The sequence below is a fragment of the Acartia tonsa genome, chromosome 12 (genome assembly GCF_053477335.1).
Source record: "Acartia tonsa isolate MP-2025a chromosome 12, ASM5347733v1, whole genome shotgun sequence".
Taxonomy (NCBI): domain Eukaryota; kingdom Metazoa; phylum Arthropoda; class Copepoda; order Calanoida; family Acartiidae; genus Acartia; species Acartia tonsa.
The window spans coordinates 16286789-16312479 of NC_137271.1; the positions used below are offsets into that span (position 1 = coordinate 16286789).

The 25691-nt window shown below is 35.2% G+C and overlaps 1 protein-coding gene across 1 annotated transcript; it reads right to left on the reverse strand.

Annotated features, from left to right (window-relative positions):
• Positions 1-932: 932 nt before the first annotated feature.
• Positions 933-25631, reverse strand: LOC145334735 (uncharacterized). The gene is made up of 34 exons (XM_080180328.1): positions 25151-25631; positions 24498-24597; positions 23730-23811; positions 21386-21505; positions 20305-20426; positions 19807-19939; positions 18204-18280; positions 17581-17727; positions 17208-17307; positions 16586-16643; positions 15880-15960; positions 15206-15268; positions 14585-14641; positions 14117-14186; positions 13796-13821; positions 13340-13430; positions 12883-12938; positions 12348-12399; positions 11994-12142; positions 11534-11603; positions 10897-10945; positions 10063-10125; positions 8962-9028; positions 8381-8542; positions 7879-7971; positions 6811-6991; positions 6559-6624; positions 6168-6283; positions 4836-4902; positions 4350-4459; positions 2617-2725; positions 2044-2129; positions 1597-1665; positions 933-1280 (listed from the first exon to the last, which is right to left on the reverse strand). Exons 1-34 carry the CDS (start codon positions 25167-25169, stop codon positions 1213-1215), a joined length of 2979 nt encoding a protein of 992 aa, XP_080036454.1. The 5' UTR covers positions 25170-25631; the 3' UTR covers positions 933-1212.
• Positions 25632-25691: the final 60 nt, after the last annotated feature.

The following is a 25691-nucleotide window of genomic DNA, read 5'->3' on the forward strand; positions in this document are numbered from 1 at the left end:
TAATTCCCGAGTTATAATTTTTCCTTTTAATATCAGCTGAAAGCTGTCTAAAATACGATGCGATAAATAACTATTACAATAGTAAATAAAAAATTCAGGCACTTATTTGAAGCGATTTTTATTACTTACAATATTATATATTAATAATCTTTTATAATTTTTTCATTGTTTTAACCCTTTGTTAACTTTGGCTTAACTCTTTGTCTATCTTATTTTACAAATTGTTCTTTACAATAATACATAATGATTAAAATACATTTTTAATACATTTAAAAATAACTTCGGATTTCTTCCAACTTCAGGGCATCATAAATTTCCTTCCTCTTTATGGAAATAAATTTCAGCCTTATTAGTAGCGAAGCTACTCTATGATTTGAAATGTCCGTCTGTCTGTCCGTCTTAAACGTTTTGTGGGGAAACGTGCTTTTCTCGGCTCCTATTTAAGATAGACAGCTGATTTTTTTAGTGTAGATTCCTAAGACATATGCCCATGTAATCTATACATTGTTTTGTCCATCTGTCTGTTGTTTGGGGTGCTAGATCGATTCCTAGATTTTCAAGTTTTCGTGATTTTCTCAATACCTTTTCAAGATAGAGGGCTGAAATCATCAGGGATTGAATAATAATAGGATCATATTCTACATATTTCCATCAAGTTTCATTGTTTATAAATTGTGGTGCTAGATCGATTCCTAGATTTTTAATTTTTCGTGATTTAAAGGTTGCGTGATTTTAAAATTTTCGTCATTTCCCTATTTAATCAAATATATTGGATTTCATCAAATATATAGTAAATATATTCCTGATAACCATTAATAATTTTTGAGCTTTGCTACTTATGAATGCTGTCATCCTTGTTTTTATATCAAACTGTAATTGCAATAAGAATCTGACCCATAACATTAAAAATTTCAATATGTATAGATGTGGGGCACTTGCTATAACAAACTTTATAATGCTTTTACATAAACCCTTTTCTTGACCATTAAAAAAAATAGTCCTCCCTATTTTTAATTTAATAAAGAATATTTCTAGTTCTTTCGGTACCCTATTCCTTTAGGGTAATTTCCCTTTGGGGTTCTATCCCTGCGAGGCTCGTCTGATCTTAACTTAACTTAACCTAACCTAATCTAAAATAAGCATAAAAAATATGTTTTTACAAAAAAAAATTTGCGGTCAGCAATTTGAGGGGAAACCTCTAACATTATTTAATTATTTATCAGGCTGAACTAACTCCCAGCCCTCGGAACTTCCATTTGATCCAGATGTGTTTACAATCCCTAAAATGTAAAAGAAAAAATCTTCTAAGTGAAACTTTTAAAATCCACCAAAAATATAACAGTAATATTTTTGCAGATAATTACTTTAAGTAATATGTGTTGGGTGTTTTTATTTATTTATAACATAAATTAGGACAAAGAACGAATGAAACCCATTAATATCTCGTAAAATAAATCATATGATATTCCAAACGGTTTCCGAATATTTAGGTCCTTTTTTTAAAAGTGACAATTTAAAATTTTTAACAAGTTTTTAATTTTTCATTGGAATAATTTTTTTAATTTAAATGCATATTTAAACAATTCATATTTATACCTTCATTTGATGTATTTTGTGTTCCATTGTTCTTTTGACTAGATTGATTAACTTCTTTAGCTTTTATATCTAAATGAAAATAGATATTTATCCTATTTTGGTATTATTGATTAAAAAGGAAAATTAAAGAAAGAAAATTCATTAGGTATAAGGTACACTTATAAAGTAAAAGAAGAGAAGGGCCATGCGCTATATGTAAATCTGCTTACAGAGCGGGGACACAGTTCCGATTTTGTATAGTGTCTTTGTAATCAGTAAATAGCGTCGGAAATATAAACACAGTCGAGTTCCTACATATGAACAAAAAGCAATCTGCTCGCAGACCAAAAGGGTCTCTGACATTTGGGCCAGGTAGTTGTCTGGATTATGCATCTATACTTATACATTTAATACGAAACTAAGGGTGCCCTAATTTTTTCTTGTTTATAATACATTTAGAATCCTTACCTATTTCAGTATTGTTAGCACCAATAGTTTCTGATGTATCATTGTCATCATTCTCCACAGAGTCATTGTCATCAGAATCCTCAAAATCCTTTTTGTTTATGTTCTCATAATTATAGACTCTTTGTATGTGTGTAACTATTGTTTCTTAGCGTTTGGACTTATGTACTAATGGAGTCATGGAGTAGGACTAGACACTTAGGTATAGCCACTAGGGCCATCAAGCTCCACGTTCAAGTACACTATGACTGTCTCATGGGAGCTACTCTTTATTTGTAAAATTTAACGCCAATTAACATAGAATTTTTGTTCCTAATTTCAATTCAGTTATCATGTTTCTTTGGCTGATTTGTTGCAATCTCTTTTAAATTAACTTTAAATAAAATGACTTGCTGGCTCAAAAACTTTACCTAGTACTTTTACTTAATTTTGCTTTTTTCCCAATCTAGAATTGTGTAGATTTCAAAAAATAATTTTAAACTACAGATAAGGTAATTTTGTTAATCATCATTGGGGATGTACATACATGAATTTATTTTCCATTGTTCTATCCCTTTAGATCCATGATGAGAACTTTCCTGAAAGCCAGCAGCGTTCATAAGCTCAAGTTCCTCAGCCAGTTCTTCTCTCATGGAGAGAAGGGCTTCTTTTTGATACTTCAGATTGTTGTATTCCTCTAGTCGTTCTAAATATACATTTACTGTGAAAATAAAATAAAAACACTTGAAGCCAAATTATGTGGTCAAAGAAAACCTTTAGTTGAAAATGTAAGAAAAATATTGAAAACTGCCTCAGATCATCCCCTCATTTTTTAAATGGGTTTTAAGAAAAGAGGTGGGTAATTTATTTTTCTAATCCTGGAATTGCGCTACTAAACCTACCTACAGTTTTGTTACCCTACAGCCCACAATGATTTCGAAGGTGCTTTGACTTTTGTGTCAGAACCTAAATTGGGACATAGTGCATTTCATTACCCTAGGTTAGGTAACTTCAATTCACTTTTCAATAAAATCTAAAATGCAGCGGTTTTTGAGAAAATTAGATTTGAAAATTTCAAGTTTAATTTTTATCCCCTAGGAGTTATCGTATAATCATGACAAGAAAAGCAAAGATTATTTATTTAAAATTTTGAACAACTTTGCTTTAATAAAGTTCTTCATAAAACCACTCCTGAAGGGAGTTAATTAATGGCCATTTTTATCAGTTGCTTTGCTAAGGTCACGGAAATTCAGCCTTAAATAAATCATATATAGAGAGGTTTTATGAAAGACTTTATAAAAGCAAAGTTGTTCAAAATTTTAAATAAAAAATCTTTGCTTTTCTTGTCATGATTATGCGATAACTCCTAGGGGATGAAAATTTAACTTGAAATTTTCAAATCTAATTTTCTCAAAATCCGCTGCATTTTAGATTTTATTGAAAAGTGAAATAAAGTTACCAAACCTATGGCAATGAAATGTGTGCAGTCCAATCTAACGGCTGTCCATTTTTAGGTCGAGCCAGAACAGAAGGTTGCTTTCAGTCTACTGCGGCAGATATTATAAATAATCGGTCTGTTCTTTCTTTTTTCCAATCATTCAAAAACAAAACTTTTTTCAGACCGTCTATCTATAATGTCTGCCGGCTCTTAAGAGAAATCTAGGCTGGCACTATCCAATATACAGGTAGAGCTGCCATTTCTCTTTTACTGTACCTTAACCCTTAAAGTATATAAAATACGGGATGGGAAAACTAAGGCTGGTAGCTAGGATAAAGTTTTAGGTTTCAACTGATTTATTAAACATATTAATATTTAATTCTTTCAGCAAACCAACATCAACCTGCCCCCTACTTCCACGACCTTGATACTTGCAGAAACAAATGCCCGGACAACCACAGTGGTAACCCGGGATACTGGAAGACCAGAGGCTGGAAAGAACAGGAAGCAGATTTGAAGAACACACTGTATAAACAGCAGGTACAAAATTTATTCCAGCAAAGTGCCTAGAAGTCTTTGTGTCTGTCTGTTAACAATATCTATCTTAGCCAACAATTTGACTTCGACAAAATGCACTATGTCCCAATTTAGGTTCTGACACAAAAGTCAAAGCACCTTCGAAATCATTGTGAGCCCCTTCCCCCTCTATTCTCATTTTTTTCAAAATAATAGTGGGAGGGGTGGCGGTGCTCAAGTTGTTTAGTGTCCAAACGTTTCATCTACTATGTAATCTACAGAAGGGATAATTTTGTGCATACACATTGTAGACGTGCATCAATTTATCACCCATTGTCTTATCCCTTTAGATCCCTGAAAGAAAAGCTTGACTAACCTGGAGTAATAGTTTCAGTTTCAGCATAGGCAAGTTGTTGCATCAGTTCCTCTTTACATCTTCGCAATTCATCAGCTTCAAGTTTCACATGGAAATATTCTGCTGCCAATCTAATATATCAATAGTTATTAATCACATCGTACGGTATTATAGACAGCCTTACGCGGATATCAAAATGAATGAAAAGTTTTAAGATTAAAAACTAGTTTTGTTATCCTTTGACCCCACGGAGCTTTCAAAACTAGTATTATGATTTTTATTCAAATATTCAAAATTAGAAATTTTAAACCTTAAACATTTTCTAGACATCTAAATTTACAAGATTTTTTTGTTTGGACATTTTCTGTGTTAAAATTATTCCTTGATATGGGAAGTTTTCAAAAGAAGATATTTAAAGACATAAATAACAAATAAATATATGTATTACAAAACCCACATTCAATAGTCATTTGGTAGCTACGCTAATCAAAACACAAACATGATTACCTTCTATGATTTTCAAAGATATTCATTGATTGTGGACAATTTGGTTGGGGCGGGACAGGCCGCAATTCTAAACAAAATTAAATTTACTTGTAGTATAAAGCTTGAACTCTATAATTGGTTAAAAATCAATAGATGTTGTGTAAGGGTATTAGATCCATTTTGAACCATTAAAACTTTTTGTTGTTTACCCAGATGCAATAATGTACTTAACTCAAAAATAAGTAGGTATAATTGTGTTAATTCTAGAAAAACATTTCAAGAATTTACAAGGATAGTCCCTCAAAATAATCTGAAATTAGGAAAGACTTTTCTTTCAGAATTCAATTAGTTATTGCAGTTGGTTACAGATGCATATAACTTTCTAACTATGTTTTGCATAAAAAACGATAGCATTTACATTATTCATATCTAAATATTAAAAACAGCAAAAAGCAACATTGTGTAGGTCTGTATACCTGGATCTAGCAAGTCACAAGCCTGATCCAGCTGACAATCAGCCCTAACCCTGTAAAACTTCTATACCTGGAGCTAGCATGTCACACGCCTGATCCAGCTGGCTGTCAGCACTACCCCTGTAATATCTTCTATACCTGGAGCTAACATGTCACACGCCTGATCCAGCTGGCTGTCAGCCCTACCCCTGTAATATCTTCTATACCTGGAGCTAGCATGTCACACGCCTGATTCAGCTGGCTGTCAGCACTACCCCTGTAATATCTTCTATACCTGGAGCTAACATGTCACACGCCTGATCCAGCTGGCTGTCAGCACTACCCCTGTAATATCTTCTATACCTGGAGCTAACATGTCACACGCCTGATCCAGCTGGCTGTCAGCCCTACCCCTGTAATATCTTCTATACCTGGAGCTAGCATGTCACACGCCTGATCCAGCTGGCTGTCAGCACTACCCCTGTAATATCTTCTATACCTGGAGCTAACATGTCACACGCCTGATCCAGCTGGCTGTCAGCACTACCCCTGTAATATCTTCTATACCTGGAGCTAACATGTCACACGCCTGATCCAGCTGGCTGTCAGCCCTACCCCTGTAATATCTTCTATACCTGGAGCTAGCATGTCACACGCCTGATCCAGCTGGCTGTCAGCACTACCCCTGTAATATCTTCTATACCTGGAGCTAACATGTCACACGCCTGATCCAGCTGGCTGTCAGCACTACCCCTGTAATATCTTCTATACCTGGAGCTAGCATGTCACACCCCTGATCCAGCTGGCTATCAGCCCTGCCCCTGTTATATCTATACCTGGAGCTAGCATGTCACACGCCTGATCTAGCTGGCTATCAGCCCTGCCCCTGTTATATCTATACCTGGAGCTAGCATGTCACACGCCTGATCCAGCTGGCTGTCAGCCCTACCCCTGTAATAAAATTCATCAGAATGTGCTCCACTCAGGTTAGAACAGCTGGCCCCTGTTCTTAACTCATCCTTTAATAAAATTTACACATTATTTTCAGCATTTGAGCACGATCCTTGGGCGGGGAGGGGGGGGGGGTACAATGGACTCTAAATCATACTGGTACTCAAAGTTTCATAAACACGCTCTCTCATTTGTAGACTGTAAAACTTTTGGTACTTTTATTAAATATTGATTAGTGGATTCTTACTTAAAGTATCCACACTTTTTAACTAATAATTTTACACAAGAAGTAATTTTGTTTACCATCATTGGAGAATCTTTAATCCTTTAATTGTGTAAATTCCTGATATCTATTTGCGTGATGTTTATATATTTCTTCGCTTCCATACGAGCTAGATCTTCGATGCCCTTTACAAGTTCAAAATATAAAACACTTTTTAGAATGGTACCTAGGTAATAAAGGTTAAGATACACAAAGAATAGCCTAAACCATGCAGCAAAACCATTAAAAGCTACCCTAAAAATTAGAGCCATCATAGATCAATATAATTATACAAAAAATCTAATTGAGCTAACTTAGAGTGTTTTTATTTCCTTTAGTTTTATTTAATTGTGCAGACGAATGTTCACTTCCCTCACACCCCTCCTGAACAGAAACCAACCTTCCACCCCCCAGATCTGTTGAGTAGGGGCGGTGTGTGGTCCACTCCACCCTTCCCCCACCACCACCACTTTTCTGGGAGCCAGGACTGATGTGCGGCGCGCTTGGTGGCACTAGGATATCATAGTCTTTGTTTGCTATTAACAAGTATTAAAACAAAGTTAAATATTTAAAACTTTTTACTATTTCTTTTTGTTATTACATTAAATCAGAGATTAGTATGCCAGACAGAATTTAAGATACAGCGGATGTGCCCCTAGCACGGGACCTATATAAAGCCCACCTAAAATTGAGATCCCAATCAGTTCAGTAGTTATTGAGAACGTATGCTTCAGACAAAAAAACGCTTAGATACTACTTTATATAATAGGATTATTATTTTTTAAGGGGGGGGGAGGGGCGAATGTGACACTTTTTGAAACCAAAACTAAAAGTCAAAGAAACTCAACTAAAAAAAGAGTTACAGGTCTGACATTTTGCATGGCAGTTGCTTTATAGGGGTACAATATGGAACTGTGAAAAAACGGCGGCGCAACCGCCGAGAAAAGGCAAAAAAAATTCGGCGGAAAACGGCGGTTTTCGGCGGTTGCGCCGCCGTTTCTTCACAGTTCCATATTGTACCCCTACAAAGCAACTGCCATGCAAAATCTCAGACCTGTAACTCTTTTTTTAGTTGAGTTCCTTTGTTGACTTTTAGTCTTGGTTACAAAAAGTGTCACTTTCGCCCCCCCCCCCCCTTTTAATAAATTAAATATCAACTACTTAAAGATCATATTTCCAGACCAAACTCAGCAGTAGAGATTTTTTTTGTGGGCGGCCACAGGGACATTCTATCTTTTAATTTTGAGGGATGGTAATCTGATTACTTTTAACAACTTTTGAATGGGGTAAAACAAGGGGGTTTTAAAGTTTAAGTGGGTAAACATCCCTTTACCCTCACCCTTGAACGTCCATGGAGGGACACAATCATAGAGTAGCTGCACTCAAACAAGAACAATGCCTGCAGAAGCGGGTTGGCTGGTTGGTTGTGAAGAGTAGGGTGAGTGATGCACAACTTGGTGGCGGGGTAAATAATCACCCAGTCCTAGGGCTCCTTAGGTTACACGACAATGGGTTATTTTTCTTTTGAGGCTAAAAAATTGTTAACAGGTGAAGCTACTTTATACCTAATTCAATTTTTCTGTACGTCCGTCCGTAATGCTATTGGGTAAATCAAATGTTGCTGCAATTCAAGATATTCGTTTTTTGTGTAAATTCCCTTAACCAATATGAATTTATTATATAATTGACTTGGTCTGTCAGTCAAGCTAAAAAAAAGGGAAATATAAAACCCATTTATCAAAATCAGAAAGGTTTTGTGGTTTATTAAAATTCTATTCTATTTTATGATTACTGAACATCTGCTCTGTAATTCACTTTGTCCATTTATAACGTCTATAATATAAATACATTTCTTATCTTTACCATGGTAATTTACTAGGATTTAAATAACACATTCTAACCTATATTATTACGAGGTGCAGGACGAGAGTAAATTGGGGTGGCGTTGGGGAAATAATACCCCTCCCCAGGCGGAAGTCCCCCGTACCCATATTGATACTGAGGGGTGTAGTTTCCTCCACCCGCTCCGCCCATAAGGGGTTCATAGTGCCTCTGATTTCTTCCTAAAAGAAGTACATGTTAAATATTAACTTTCAATTAATAGTAAGTTTCTATGCGTAAGTTCATTTTATATTTGTCTATTAATTTTAAGGCAGTAACCCTCATGGAGTCATGTGCTTAGTCGAGCAAAGAAATTTTCCTCCTAAATTTGAAAAAAAAATTTTGAGTTAAGGGGGAGGAGGGTAATTTTGTTTGTTTGTTTATTACTATCATCTAGGTTAGGACCGGCTATATTGGGTACCTGGGCACAGTGGTAAGGCATATGACAAATATCCACCTCATTTTCAAATTATTCAAAAATAAGGGAGAGGGTTTGAGTGCTCGAGAGTAAATTCTTTTGGATGTTGCTACCTTTTACATGTATTCTCACCTTCCCCTCCATACCTTGGAATGGTTCATTTATTTTACTTATACAACTAACCTGCAAAACTCTTATCTTCTTCTGGGTATTGCTGCCTTTTATCAGAATTCTCACCTTCCCCTCCATCCCTTCGTGGAATAGTCCATTTATTTTATTTAGGTATTTTTTAAGTGTTTTTTTGGAGGATTTTATTTTAGGATTTAAGTTTATTACCTAATTACGAATGCTTTCCCTTCACTCAAAAAATACCTCATATCTTTTCCTTGAAATGTTTTCTTCAGATTTGGATTCATTCAAAACTAAAGAGAGTAAACTGTTTGTCTTTTCAGCGATTTATTTTGATTGGAATAATACAAGTTTTGAATAACAAATAGACAGACATAGTACAGTATACGTTACAAAAAATGACCGGTCTTTAAAATGGTCTATCCACCCCTTTAATGAAATTGTAACCCTATTTTTTTCTGTGATCTTTATATGCATGTATGATGGTGTTTGTGTCGGTCAATTAGATCAAAGAACATTTTCCAACTTTCAGCAGGCTATAAGAAGATATTCAAAATGTCAAAATTCCACTGATTCTATATTTTAAGTGAATTTTACTTAAGGCGAAAAATCATAGATTTTGAGTTCTCGAATTCGATACATACTTTTTGGCCTCAAATGAATTGTATGAGAGCTAGGAAGCTGGGTAAGGTGTCTATGGACGCAGAATTTTATGCTGAAGATAAAACTTTGAACAAACCCTGTGCTAAAATCAATTTTATTATGTGATTCTTCGGCTTTAATGTCTTTAAATGTTCTTTGATCTAAATGACCACAACAAACACCATTATACTTGTATATAAAGATCACACAGACAAAAAATCGGGTTACAATTTTATTAGAGTGGGAGATAGACCATAGTATAGACCGGTCATTTTTTGTAACGTATACTGTAAATCTAGATGATTGGCTTCATAATCCATCAAACTTAAAAAAAAGAAATTCTAGCAGACAAACACACAAATGGCCCTTGTGTGCCAATATCTGGACGCAACTTAACCAATAACATGACTCTATTGTTCTTCCACTGTTATACTATTAGCTGATTAAGAGAGCGTGTCTCTAGATTAACTCTATTGCGTAACACTATTAAAACATAAAATATTAATGGACATTCCTTTCCCATAGCCAGTTAGAATCCTCCCCGGCGGGATCATGGTACACTGATCCTATTGGGTTCTAAAATAAAAAATTGTAATAAAATTAAAGTCTAACAACAACAAGGATGACAACATCCATAAATGGCGAACAAGCATGAATTGACAAACGGGCAAAGTGAATAAAGCAAATATTTTAAAAATCGAAGCAAACACACAGCAAGATATGTGTGTTGCCATAGTTTCTTAGTGTTTGGACCTAAGTAGTAAAGATATGTAATATACTGAAATATGCACCATAATAATTGCAATGTTGACAATAAAAGCAGAAGTCTTGCTTTGATAGCAGCTGAGTAAACCTCATTTCCCCCATAGCGTTAAGAACTAATGGACAGACAAAGTGAAAAGTCTTAAAGAGTAGCTTTACTACTGAAAATTAATAATGACATTGAGGATCTAAAGAAGCTTAACTCATAAACCTTGGATAAACAAGGATGACAATATACATAAAATCCAAGCTCCAAAATTCAGTGGTAAGGACGAAAAAACACTTTTGTAGAGTGTTAGAATTTAATAAGCAGAACATTAATTGTAAGTCTAAACAACATTGTATATAAATTTGATGCAAAATTGCGTAAATGAAAGAACATGCTTTCAATTTTAGAATTTGATTATAGAGATGCTTCACTTATAATATTGTACATTATTGTCCCAAAAACTAATATTCCAAAAATCCGATGAATAGGATAATTTTATCATACAAAGAAATGTCAAAAAAGTAAAAAATCAGCAGGTTTTAAATAGACAGAAGGACTTTCTATTAAAAATAAGAAGTTTTGAGAAATATTGATACCTGAAAAGATCTTTGTGCATAGTGAGGGTATCTTCTTGCTTGTGGCGACCTTACAAAAATAAAAATTGTGAAACAAGGAAAATTAGATTAAGTAATAGGACAAGAACGATAAGTTGATATACAACCACAATGATAATAAACAAATCACACCTTCTGCATAATGGTTGTGCACTGCTATAAATGTTTAATAAAAAGTACCCAAAGTTTTTAAGTTAAAAAGAGAAAATGTGTTAATAAATTTTGGGAACTAAAGTACTAGTGTAATTAAGAGTCCAATGTTTCCTTCTACCATGACTTTTTTGTTAAGCTATTGCTTTGAAAATTATCGTTACCAGGTTTTCTTTATTTTAAAATAAGAAATCAATTACATAAACATTCTCTATGGAAGAATCCAAAGGATCTAGAGGGATAAGACAATGGCCGATAAATTGTTGTACATCCCCAATGATGATGCACAAAATTACCCTTCTTTACGTAACAATTAGTGGTTGAAACGTTTAGACGCTCAACTTAATAAACCAACAAATCAAAATTCAATAAAAATCCTCAAAGTTGGTATGCCAACAAAAAGCAAACGGAATAATAAAACTTTAGGGATACAGCTAATGTCCCCGTCCTCCCTGCAGAGTCCTCTTACCTTTGAGGTGACCTGCTGGCCTCTGAAGCATTTGACCCAGCCGCCGACGGCTGCAGAAAACTTCTACCACCTTAAAAGATTATTGATTGTTATTATTTACTCAATAGCGGTGCAATAACATTTCATAAAAATATAATCTGGCCTCTAGGGGAGGGTGGGGAAACTAAGGTAAGAAAAATAGCCTAAACCCCATTCATATAATGCTCCTGTAAATCGTATAAGTACATCATGTTCAAGACAAGAATTTTCCCAGATTAGACAAAAACTTTCTACTTGATATTATGCCAGATGCTTCGCCCCTAGCCTCTAGGGGAAGGCGGGGGAGCTAGGTCAGAAAAAAAACCTAAAGCCACAACAAGACAGGCATTTTCTGAGATCTTTAGCATCAAACCAAAAAAACCTTGGAAACTATGTTATATAATAGGGCTATAGGATTTAAAAGTAACTGGATAGCTCTTACCTGGACTGGAGCCACCTTGCTGGGGGGTTGGAGTGCCTGGTGAATGTTTCTGCAGGGGAGAATTTTGCTTGTTGTTTGTGCAGCTGATTGGTTTAGAGCCAGGGGCACCACTCACCCGAGTACCACGTGTTGTGTAGTTGTCTATATCTCTATAGGATAGGATAATCTTTAATAATGGTAGAGGTGCCGTAGGACGGTACACAATTCTTGGTGCTCTCATACAAAGCGCCTGTCGAGCACTAGACCCCAAATACCCTACCTTACAAATAGAAAATAAAGGAGGGGGGGGGGGGGGATCGAATAAAGAAAAAGAAATTTTTATACACTTTATACACTTTAAAAATAAGATTATCCCTGAAATATTGTCTGCTATATCCGCAGCCACCATAGAAAGACCTTCTAGAAGCCTGGGTTCAAAGAAAATATATTTAAAATCTATCAAATAGATATAAACAACAAATTAAAGACAAAAAAGCTCATATATATATTTCACAACAAGGATGACAACATCCATTTAATCTTTATGCAATTCCCCACAGACACTGTAAAAACCAACTTGTTCTTTCATCTAAAGACACAAAAATCATTTAAACGCAACCTGATGTTTTATACTTGATATGCTCCATAATTAATGTAATGATGACAAAACGTTACGGTCATATATCTTAAATAGGAGCCGAGAAAATCATGTTTCTCCCATTTAACATATTACGGACGGACATTTTTAATTATGATGTAGCTACACTACTAAAAATGCAAACTTCTACTAAAAAGGTTAATACTTGGTATTGTGTTTTATATAGTACAAAATATTTTGAATTCTATGTATGTATAATCTTATCTGCCCCTTCTTGCCGGAAATTAATTCAAGATTTGCATATTTAATTTTCCTGGGATCCAGCATCACTGTGTCCACCTCCCGTCTCAAATATTGGATCAAATTGTCTACAATTTTAGTATATTTACTAAAAAGCAAAAAAGAGAGTGGGTAATTTTCCTCAAATTGTCTTGTCGAGCACAGAAACCCCACCATTATTATTGAATTCGATAATAAGTAAGACAGGGATAGTTTTTCATTTGTTTGTTTATTCAGGTTAGGTCAAGTTATGTTTACATTATATTGGGTACAGGTGTATAGCCTCCCGCAAGGGTTAGGCATAAATAAATCCCCCCCCCCACACAAACTTTCAATTTAATATTTTTTAAGGATGGGAGGAATTCTGTTCTCGTATCATGGGTGATTTTAAATTAAACTTTTACTTTTAAGAGAGAAATTCAAATTTAAAGGATTTTAATTATCATTTGTAATGAAATTGCATTTGCTGGCGCGGGTAAATATATTAAACCTGGCGGGGTCTTCTGAAAGCCTGAGGTTGGACAGGGAGGTGTTGAGGTCCAGGTACTGACCACCCAGCTGTTGTGGAGGATGGGACGAACCTGTAGTCAAGGACGTGTTGTTGCTATTTTTTTAGACGGGGGGGGGGGGGGGGGGGGAGAAGTGGTGGACTGGAATTAAAAATATGACAAGTTAGATTTGTCTTTAGCCATTTTGGAAAGGAACAAAATTACTTTCCAGTTTGGCTTCAAATCATTCCCAATGGATTAGAACCGGTTCTGAGTCATAATGAAAAATCATACCTAGACAAGTTCAAAAAACTTTACAAAAAAAAGATTATTTCCAAGAAAGACATATAATAATGCTTACAAAATAACTGGATAATTTGTAATACAAATTACAGCAAAATAAAAAGTTTAGAACCCCCCCCCCCTCACCCCAATTTAAATAGTAACTACGTCCTTACCTTCAATGACTAGATCTGAGGGAAGACCTGTTAATCAAAGATAAGGATTAACATTCAGATTTGATTTGATTTTAAAATCAAATTGAAACCTTTGTCTGCTCTGCTTGTTGATTTTAAGAAGCAATTTAACAAGACTTAGTTTCTTTAGTTTTTAGTTTGCTAGTAGGACATCATTACTAACTAGTCACAAAAATACCTATAGGGTTAGAATCCAGTAAGAATAGGGACTTTAAGGTGCTAGAAATAAGATTTTAAATATAAAAAGGGGGGGGGGGGTTGTTATTGTGATTGAATCTTTTATTAGAATGTTTATCCTTAATCCCTGGATAAGGTTCAGCCACCAGCATATGGTCTTGAGAATACAGGGTTGGCATATCCCAATGCATAGGTCCTAAGTTTACAGATTAATTTATGTATGTATTAAAAAAAGGTATTTTAAAACAATAATGTAACAAAGAAAGTTGAGAAAGTAAGTGGCATTTTCCTTGTTGCCTTGTTAAAACACAAAAAAAACACTTATCTAATAAAAGCTGACCAATAACGTTATTTCATGCATTTAAAATCCTTGTACAAAATGTCTGTCTTTGTGAAAGATCTTATTAAATGCTTAACCGATAGACTTTCGTTTACAGCGAAGCTTCATATAGACCCAAGGAAAGTTTTAACTATTTTAATAAAACAAGAAAACTCGCATCCAAATCTTATACTATCTTGATGCGTTTTTTTCGGAGAAATCACACAATTTTGTTAACATTAAGTTGACAAATATGTTCATCAATGTGTATTTACCTAGATTGTGACTAGTAGGTAGATAGTGGTGTCCTCCTCCATGTTGATAATTATGCCCTTCGTAACATTCAGGTTATTAAATAAAGTTCGTGGACTTTACAAAAAGTGGTTGGGAGATTTTTACAATTTCAACTTTTTTATTACAATGTTCAGGTAAGGTTAGTTTATATGGCTAAGGGGTCCGATTGCCCGCGGCTTGTCAGCCAAGGGGACCTAAAGCTCCGACCATGCAATATTATCAGCTATTTTGTCCAAGATACCTTTCACAATGAAATTAGCGTCCTCTGCCGATTAAATAGGCAAATTAGAAACATTTTACTTTGTTTTGAGATTTCCAATATTGCAATCAAAATGACAAGTTTAACTTTTTTTTGCAATTTTAAGAATTAATTAGTTGTTATTTTGTAGAATTAAAAATTGTTATAACGTTATACTTTAAAAAGAGTAACAATATAATATCTATCAAACGCTCTTTTTAAATCAAAAAATCTTGCAAAGTTCAGATTAAATATGATTTTGACTTTTAATGGAAAAAATGGTTATACAGGATATTTTGCAAACAAAATAGCATGGCAAATCTATGAATACAATTATATGACCATTATATTAATAACAAAATGCCTGGAAAGCCATCTACAGTATCATGTCCTCCATAGTTACCTCCCCGAGGATTAAGCAGCGCTTCTGATAGTCAAATACACAATTTCATATTACAATACAAGAGGTCATTTTATAAAAGTAAAATTGTGTGTTACCGTTTGGTCAAAAACGGTTATTAAGTCAAATTTCTTAATTATGACCATTTATATATTACAGTTGGTCTTATTTAAGAATAGTTCGACTTAATAAGCACATTTGACTAAAACAGTAACACACAACTTTACGGAAAATACGTGAAAAAAATTACCCACTTTAAAAAGTCAAATAGTAAAATGTATAACTTTACTAAATGGGGAAGGGTAATAAATGCCGATTCTCCGTAAAGTGAGGTAAAACATTCGTAAAATGTGTAAGAAACGGTAGATCAAAAACTTTGGGAACTTTTAATGAATTTTTTATTTGTTGGTTGCAAATTGGTATTTTAAAAATTTGTAAAATTTGTAAATTCCCAAATTTTGATTACCAAGATATGGATGAAAATTATTGGTAGAAAGTTTAAGCAAAGCTAGTTTAAACCAATCAATCAAACAAAAGTACCCAAAGCTTTTAAGCCAATGAATCAGTGAGCGGTATGATTTTCGGCCAAATGTCCCCTCCCACTCTCTCTGAATAGTTTTTTCTTAAATTGTAGTAACCTGGAGCGTGTAGAAGACTGTTGGGGTGCATGTCGGGCAGGTTAAACTGGATTTCGTCCTCGGGGGGTGTAAAATACCCACCTTAATCCACGAACAGGGATAAGGAAACAAGATAAAAACAAGGATGACAAATGCCTAAGTAGCGAAGTACGAAAATAAATCATAAATGGACCTACAGTAGGATAATGTAACTTAAAGAGCATTATCCAGTTGCCATTAAACATTCCACTTATAAGCTTCCAGTCTATAATATCCTTTGTCCGTCGGTCAGTCAGAAAAAGCTTCATAAGACTTATCAATTTTAAAATAGATTTGTTGTGTACACTCCCATCCTTTTTCTTTTTGTTATGACAACTGAACATCTGCTTCATAACTCACTTTGTCCATGAGTCAAACCATGTTTTTGGTGCTTTGCTCCTTATTCATGTTGTCATCCTTGATGGCTTTATTTAGCTTATCAATGAAGATAGAATATACGTGGATATATCGACATGAGAAAGTTTTTTTCGTCAATAGGTATAGCTTGCTAATATAAAATCTCATTCATCGGTTATTTCATTCGGAAGGAAATGAGATAAAAGGTTGTGGATGGGGGGTATCTTATTGAAGCCCGCTACAAGTTTTACTTTATCAGAGTACATGAAAATCTGGTACAACATCCAAGTAATAATATATCGATTATCATATCATTATCCCAGTGCCTGACCTTGACTGCTTTCATCAGCTGTATTGAAGCTAGCTATGCTCTCACTACCAACTGTGTCCTTGTTTCATACAATAATTAACAATAGAATAGAAACATAAGCAAGTATAAGAGATCCTTATAATAAAGTAACAGAATCATTGTCTGTCTGTCTATACCAAAGGCTCTCGCTATCCGCTGAACCGATAAGGTTCTCCTTTACAATGTAGCTTATCATAGGTCTTGGGAAAGTTTTTACCTTTTTTTTTAGAGGAGGGGACCATTACCCTTCTGAGAAAAATCGCCCCTGGAAAAAAATAATGGCGGCGACACTTACTAAACTTCCCTTAAAGAATGTCGAAACTTTTTCTTTATAAAACTAAAATTTTTAGTGGGAGCGTGGTCGACTTCACCATTACCTCATCCACCTTAAGGCCCACTAAAGGCCTCTAGTGGCGTAGTCGCTAGTAAAAATAGAAAATCGCGCATTACCCTGGCAAAACCTGTGCACGCCACTGCTCTTAGCTTGGGGAATCTACAATTTCCTCGTTACATCGCAAAAAAGTAAATACTGTTTGGGACAAACTAGTTAGAAGGCAGCTATGCTGCTAACACCTATAAATCTATTCTATAAATTATTTTATGCCTGGTCAATATCTTTATGTGAATCAAAGATGGGTTCGTCTGCTCCCGGAAAGTAAATTTGTATCGCCGACATTTCTTCCACAATTGTCTGCATTGTAGGTCTACAAATATTAAGATTTTCTTTACTACCGGCTACGCCACAAGAGGCCTCTAAGGGCAAGTAAAGGTTTTTCTTTTAAATCTATGTTAAGATCAGCTGATTACAAAAATATATCCGTTATGCGGCGTTATATCTAGTTATACATTTGAGGATTAGGATGGTTTTATGCTTTTTTCTAATACAGAACCTAAAATCCTAGGGGCGCAACTGCTAGTTACTTTACAAATATATAATTAATGAAAATAACCAACCCAATAATTCTTTTAAAATCTACCTTAAATCTGCCTCCTTCTGCCATGCCATAGTCATAAGCTCGTCCAAAACCGGCGGACAGCCGGCTATAGGAGGCGGCCGTCTGTTCTCGTGTATTGCCCACATCACTCTTAACTCGTTGCCGCCAATTTCTTCAAATGGCAGCCGCCTTGTGTAAACATTTAGTTTATACCTACCTTGTGCTTGTTTTGCCTTCTTAAGTTAAAAATATTTTAACTATGTGATGACCATTTATTAGGTAACAACCTTAAAGTTTTGTAATAAACTAAATATTTTTTTATATGCTTAGCATCTTCTTAAGAATCAGCTTCCCCCACTGACTGAATCAACGCTTTCATTTGAAAAGTGGAAGAGCGCTATTATTATTAGAGTGACTATAAAGTATATATAATTAGAGTATATTAGTGTGATTAATTATCTATTTATGTATGACCGTTTTCGGTCTTGTTTCAAATATCAGGGGAAAATGGCTGTTTTTGGCCAGGCAAGGGCAATTCTCACGCTTCTGACATTGATATCAGCACTAGGCACTATTTGTAACGACTAAAGTTATGACACGTTTGTTAAGCTAATATTCGAACCAATACCTTCCCGACGACGGGTATTAGGTATAAACTGTGTTGCCTTGTAAGCATTTCCCAGAGTATTATCCCCCAACTGAAAACATCACATTTCTCGGTGTATTTGTTACTCTCAAAAACCTAAATAAAAATCTATCCAGATATACCGGGTTTGATAAGAGATAAGACGCTGTGTGATAAACAAAATAACCATTACATAGATACAATGTTTGGTTACAAAGTTTTGAGCCCAGCAAAAAAGTAACCAAAGTTTTTGGCCAACGATTAGGATTATGCAGTTATAAAACTTTGGGTACAATGCAAAGTCCCATCTCTCCCTGGTATAAACACGCGATCCTATTCTATAATTAACTATGTCGGTCCTTCCGTTGGTCCGCAACGCTCAAGGGGAAGAATTTTTACTCAGCTGATTTTTCTTGTCCAAATTCTCATCATTAAAGCGCATAGGTAAAATAAATATGACATCTTCAATTACCTCATACGGGCGGGATTGCAGTCCAGGACCTTATCGACTTGATGTACTGTCCAGGTCCTGGTCCAGCAATCAAGGAGAACTAAGGATGACTGGTACGCACCCTTCTCTGTCCAAACACCCAAGGATATTAGGTTAAGTAACATCCAACAGACAACCAACTCTCTGTGATGCACGACCTTTGTCTGAGAAGTCCCAACTGTGCATGGTAACGAGTTGCGCCTGTTTTGGGCCAAGGCATTCCCCCCCCAAAAAAATATGACATCTATTGCAGTCCGACTGCTTTTAAGCAACTTTTTCGCTTTCCCCCCCTCTTTTTACTGATTTCCAAATATCCTAAAAGGGGGTTATTTTTTTCGCGTATTTTCCGTAAAAGTTGTGTGTCAAATGTTTTCATTAAGTCAAACAATTCCTAATTATGAGCATTTCTTGTATATACATTAGGGCGGGTTTATATCGGAATTAGACAAAGAGGGGATATGCAACAGATAAAATTAGCCTTTAAAACATTTCTTACCAAAAAAGAATTTTAAAAATTGAGTTTTAGAACGCGACCACTAAAAAATATATATGATTACTTATTAATATGCAAAGACGACATTCAAAAAAAATTTTTAATCAGAATTATGGCTTCATGGTGCTCCCTGGAAAGGCCTTGAGGAGCTGAATCAGGAACTTTTGTCCGTTTCAAAATATCTCGTTCCTAGCCTTAGAAATCACTAAAAAAACCACATCTTTAAAGGTTTATTGAGAATTGTCCAATTTGTAGAGGTTTTTTAGATTTTCTCAGGCTAGGAACGAGATTTTTTGAAACGGTCAAAAGTTCCTGATTCTACTCCTCAATGCCTTTCCTGGGAGCACCATGAAGCCATAGTTTTGATTCAATAAATTTTTGACTCCCATTTACAAATAGCTATACAATTGAATGTCTGGTCGTCAGCGGTTTTAAGACTTAGGATAAATTTTAAATCATCCAGAGGTATATTATACTCATACAAATTATTTGCAGATCCCCGCTTTGGCCTCAGAAAAAAATGTCGAAAATCGACCCACCCTAATATACATTTGGTCATAATTAGGTTTGATTTAATAAGCGCATTTGACAAAAGGTTAATATACAACTTTATGGAAAAAACTTGAAAAAAAATGACCATTTTTATTCTGAAAACCCTACCTCTGGAGCCATCCAAGCTGCGCTGCCTCGCATATTTGTCATAATTGTGCTCTTGTCACATGCGGTGCCGAAGTCACAAATTTTCAGTGTCAGCCCTTGGTTTACTAACAGTAGGTTTGGCGGTTTCAGGTCCCTAAAAATATATCCAATTTTTAAAAACACAACTATTTCATCAAGTTCATCATTAATAACGTACTATCTTAATAATTTTTTAAAAAAATTTACACATCTAAATATTGTTCTCTTTTAGTGAAAACAAAATTTAAATGTTACCATTCATTATATTCTAAACATGTACCATGCCAATTCTTTTAATGTACATCCTTTTTCTATTTTTGTGACATAATATTGGTGTAAAACTTGTTTTGTGCTTTAACTAAAGGGAAATGGGTAAGAAAAGAGGGGGGGGGGTGGCCGGGATAGTGGGGAAATTTTCACTCAAAATTATTTGTCAGAATCCTGGTCCTGCCGGTAATAAATAAAATATAAGTGACTAACCTGTGAATTAAAGGTTTAGGTTTGAGTGAATGAAGGTATGTGACTCCCTGGGCACATTGCAGCGCCCAGCTGACCGCATGACCGGCATTGTAGGCTGGCGGAGGCTTCATCTGATGTAACACCTGAAAAAGTCGCATCCAATCAATCTTTATGTGTAAAAGTAACAGGATGTGTGTGTGTGTGAAGCATTGGATCTCGCTAACCACTAAATTTTCTGATATCTCGAGATTCAGACAAAAATCTCCATACTACTTTATATTATAGGATGAGATAATAACTAGCTACTACTGCGCTACTTTGTGGACCTATTAAAATTATGGATCTCGTGCAGTTCACGGTAAAATGTTCCTGGTACTGATTATCTCCAAATTCTCTAAACTTTAATGGCTACTACCGGCCAAACAGCTAAACACAATGCTAGGCGGCTTAAAAACCTATAATAAGTGATCTGGAATAGCCAAAATCAAATAATGCACAGGGAAAGCATCACTGAAGAAAAAAGAGAATTGACAGTTTTGGAATTAATCGATACCAGAAACATTCTAAAATTAACTGCTCTTGATACAAAATATTTAATGTTTTTCCCTATCTACAAAGTAATAAATTACCTTGTATAAAGAGCCACACTCTGCATACTCCATGAGCAGAAGGGCAAATGGTTCCAGACACACATCCTGTTATTTTATTATATGGATAACATACCTTGTATAAAGAGCCACACTCTGCATACTCAATGACCAGAAGTACAAATGGTTCCAGACACACATCCTGTTATCTTATTATAAGGATAATCTACCTCCTTGTATAATGAGCCACACTCTGCATACTCCATGACCAGAAGTACAAATGTTTCCAGACAGACATCCTGTTATCTTATTATAAGGATAACATACCTTGTATAAAGAGCCACACTCTGCATACTCAATGACCAGAAGTACAAATGGTTCCGAACAGACATCCTGTTACTTTATTATAAGGATAATATACCTTGTATAAAGAGCCATACTCTGCATACTCCATGACCAGAAGTACAAATGGTTCCAGACAGACATCCTGTTACTTTATTATAAGGATAACATACCTTGTATAAAGAGCCACACTCTGCATACTCCATAACCAGAAGTACAAATGGTTCCAGACACACTCCATACATGGAGATTATATTCGGATGGTTCACACGGGACAGCTGTTTTCTTTCAACCTATAAAATATGGATTACTGAAAGATGGGACTAGAAAAACCAAGAAGAAAGAGGACAATGGAATGTTTAATTTAGTTTAGCTTAGTTTGGGGTGTACGAACATATATCCATGTAGCGTCCTTTTTCATAAGGCCCATGAAAAAAGGCATAAAAAGGGCAACAAATATCATTTGCTATCTTGTAGATTTTTATCATGTTTTGATTAAGGGGGGGGGGGGGAAATGTGGTGACTCGTGCCACGACATACCAGCAATTTTATTTTGGGTGCTACTCCCTTAGTTTTAGAGATAATTGGGTGAAATCTTTTGGGCTGGGTCACTAATTACCCCAACTAGAGGTATCTTTCAAAAAAAACGGCGGCGGGTCCGCCGCTCCCGCCGTTCGCCGCCATTTTCCGCCGCCGCCAAAAAAAAAATTTTTATTGCATTTCTCGCCGAATTAGGCAATTTGGAATCATTTGAGACCATGTTATTTTTTTCAAAAATTTTTCCCCTTATAACCAACCCTGCGGGGGGACTTAGTCATTTTTTTTCAAATTCTCGTTTATCAAGGTATATCTTAAATTCAGTGCCTCTCCTAAGCTTTTAAAGATATTGAGACAAAACCTTTTGAGGTAGATCAGTAAAAAATATTTGAATAAAAAATGGCGGCGGTACCGCCGCTCCCGCCGTCCACCGCCATTTTCCGCCGCCGCCAAAATTTTTTTTATTGTATTTCTCGCCGAATTAGGCAATTTGGAATCATTTGAGACCATATTATTTTTTTCAAAAATTTTTCCCCTTACAAGCCGTCCTGTGGGCGGCGGAAAATGGCGGTGGATGGCGGGGGTATCGCCGCCATTTTTTATTCAAATATTTTTTTGCTGATCTACCTCAAAAGATTTTGTTTCAATATCTTTAAAAGCTTAGGAGAGGCACTGAATTTAAGATATACCTTAAGAGTCCCCCTGCAGGGTTGGTTATAAGGGGAAAATTTTTTGAAAAAAATAACATGGTCTCAAATGATTCCAAATTGCCTAATTCGGCGAGAAATGCAATAAAAAAAATTTTGGCGGCGGCGGCGGAAAATGGCGGTGGACGGCGGGAGCGGCGGACCCGCCGCCGTTTTTTTTGAAAGATACCTCTAGTTGGGGTAATTAGTGACCCAGCCCAAAAGATTTCACCCAATTATCTCTAAAACTATCTCTAAAAAATGGCGCCGCTCCCGCCGTCCACCGCCATTTTCCGCCGCCGCCGCCAAAATTTTTTTTATTGCATTTCTCGCCGAATTAGGCAATTTGGAATCATTTGAGACCATGTTATTTTTTTCAAAAAATTTTCCCCTTATAACCAACCCTGCAGGGGGACTCTTAAGGTATATCTTAAATTCAGTGCCTCTCCTAAGCTTTTAAAGATATTGAAACAAAATCTTTTGAGGTAGATCAGCAAAAAAATATTTGAATAAAAAATGGCGGCGATACCCCCGCCATCCACCGCCATTTTCCGCCGCCCACAGGACGGCTTGTAAGGGGAAAAATTTTTGAAAAAAATAATATGGTCTCAAATGATTCCAAATTGCCTAATTCGGCGAGAAATACAATAAAAAAAATTTTGGCGGCGGCGGAAAATGGCGGTGGACGGCGGGAGCGGCGGTACCGCCGCCATTTTTTATTCAAATATTTTTTACTGATCTACCTCAAAAGGTTTTGTCTCAATATCTTTAAAAGCTTAGGAGAGGCACTGAATTTAAGATATACCTTGATAAACGAGAATTTGAAAAAAAATGACTAAGTCCCCCCGCAGGGTTGGTTATAAGGGGAAAAATTTTTGAAAAAAATAACATGGTCTCAAATGATTCCAAATTGCCTAATTCGGCGAGAAATGCAATAAAAATTTTTTTTTTGGCGGCGGCGGAAAATGGCGGCGAACGGCGGGAGCGGCGGACCCGCCGCCGTTTTTTTTGAAAGATACCTCTAGTTGGGGTAATTAGTGACCCAGCCCAAAAGATTTCACCCAATTATCTCTAAAACTAAGGGAGTAGCACCCAAAATAAAATTGCTGGTATGTCGTGGCACGAGTCACCACATTTCCCCCCCCCCCCTTTATACAAACTATAGAGCAGTGTCCAAACTTTTCCACCAATAATATAGATCTGCAGATGAGGCAGTTTTACATCAATTCATCATTCTATGTCTTATCCCTTAAGATCCCTGTTGATACACCTCTAGTGGGATATATTCATTTACCTGAAATTCTGCTTTCTCATGTTCAGTTTCAAAATATTTGATAGCGACATCTCTCCTGCCCTCCGGAGAGTGCCAAGTAGCTCTATAACAAGGATAATTAAATATAAAACTATGTCAAATTATGATAAGGTAGGCAAAGGACTTTGCATAGTAAATTGCACTTTAACCCAATGTTTTATAATAGTTATTTCTTTCATCGTATTATAAACCGCTTTCCACGGATATAGAATGTACAACAATTATAGGATTAAAAACCTGTTTTAATCTTATGATTGTACATTTTTATATTCGTAGAAAGCGGTTTTTAATAGGATGCTAGACATAGTTTTTTCGTATGGATGAGAACCGGTTCCTATCCACCGGATTCGAATGAATACGAGAAAAACGATTTATTATTCGCGAATCGTGAGCTTCAAAACTTTGGTTAATTTTTTATTTTGATTGGTAGGTTCCAAACTATTAGTATTCAAATTTTTCAACCAATAACAATCAATAGAAGGATTACTTTTGTTTATCATCATTGAGGATGCATAGAAATTTAGAGATTTGAATGAAGTATGGCTTCGAAACCGATAAATATCCGCTGGATTAGAACCAGTTCTGAGCCATGCTAAAAATTCTTGTAACGTATTTAATTTAGACAATTTATCACGAATAATAAAATGAAAACAGTAACATTAATGCTAGTTTTGTTGACCCTGGACTTAAGGTAATTAATCTTACCATTTATAATTTTACTATCCGCGGAGAGCTGTTTATGAAACCAACCTGAAAACTGTGCCAAAAGATCCCTTGCCAAGAATTTCTCCTCTCTCAATATCTTTGAAATTTATTCTTTCTATAAATTTGCCAGGATCATTGCCACTTACTATGAAACAGGCGCAACAATTATTTTTATTAAATTAATACCTATCTCCTCCAGTTTTGAAAGTATAGTTTTAATTAACTCCTTTTAAAAAAATAAAAGTTCTAGGCTCTATCCCAGTTTTATTGAAGACATGCTTAAACTAAATCATCTTATTCCTTCTTCAAAATTTAGGAAATTGCGAATTCTTTTACATTTAGGCAAAAAAAAACTATGAACCGCTAAAACCAATGGAAATATGTTAAAATCAGGGCTCAGCAGCCGCGACTCAGGTATAAGGTATAACCAACAGCTGAAAAACACGTATAGATTTCGTGATTTTTTTCCCGAATTTATTACGTTATTGGTATAAGCTGGCCGCGACTAAGCCTCAGATGAAAACCAGTTTGTAGGCTTTGGAAGTTTTTGAAAAGAGGGATTGCCATATTTGTGTTAAGTTTAGACTTCAAATTTTTAAAATTGTAAAAGGTTGATTTCAAAGAGGCTTACAGGCGGCTGATGCACGGCTGCCGAGCCCTTATTAAAATAAGATACAAATAAGAACTTATGCGCTTTCCTGTAGTGGACTGAACCATATTGGATTCTTTATATAGGTTACACCCTTAGCAATCACATTTTGAAAATCTGAAAAATTTTATTTATGAAATAGTGAACACAATTTGTAGGATTATTTGTGGATTTTATGCAATATTTACAATGATTTAAAATAAAATTTACAATTAAATGTTTGGCGATATATTAATATTACGAAATGTTTAAACTTTTGATTAATATAATAAGCTCTAAATAATTAAAGGGTGAACACAATTTAAATCATTAAAAACTAACTTGAATATTAAGTTTTAAAATGAACAATAAGGAGAAATTTTTAATAAGTTATGTGCATCAAGTGCAATTTTTAGTATTTTAACACATATAATAAGGTTTGTATCTATATTCTATAATAAAAGACATCATGACATTTTGTTATAATTTTCTTTATAAACTCCAGATGAATAGTATATTGATATAAATTTTCTTTTCAATGTTTCTTTTCAACTGACTTGCCACTGAAAAATAAGAATAATAAAGTACAATACAGTAAAAAAAATCTGGCA

Bases quoted from the DNA above. Each gene is read 5' to 3' on its own strand.
- LOC145334735 (XM_080180328.1), bottom strand. The intron at 21,506-23,729 runs GTAAATGAATAT...CATATTTTATAG, and splicing joins ATGAGAAAGCAGAATTTCAG to GTTGAAAGAAAACAGCTGTC. The intron at 10,126-10,896 runs GTATCAATATTT...TTTTTATTTTAG, and splicing joins ATGCACAAAGATCTTTTCAG to AACCCAATAGGATCAGTGTA.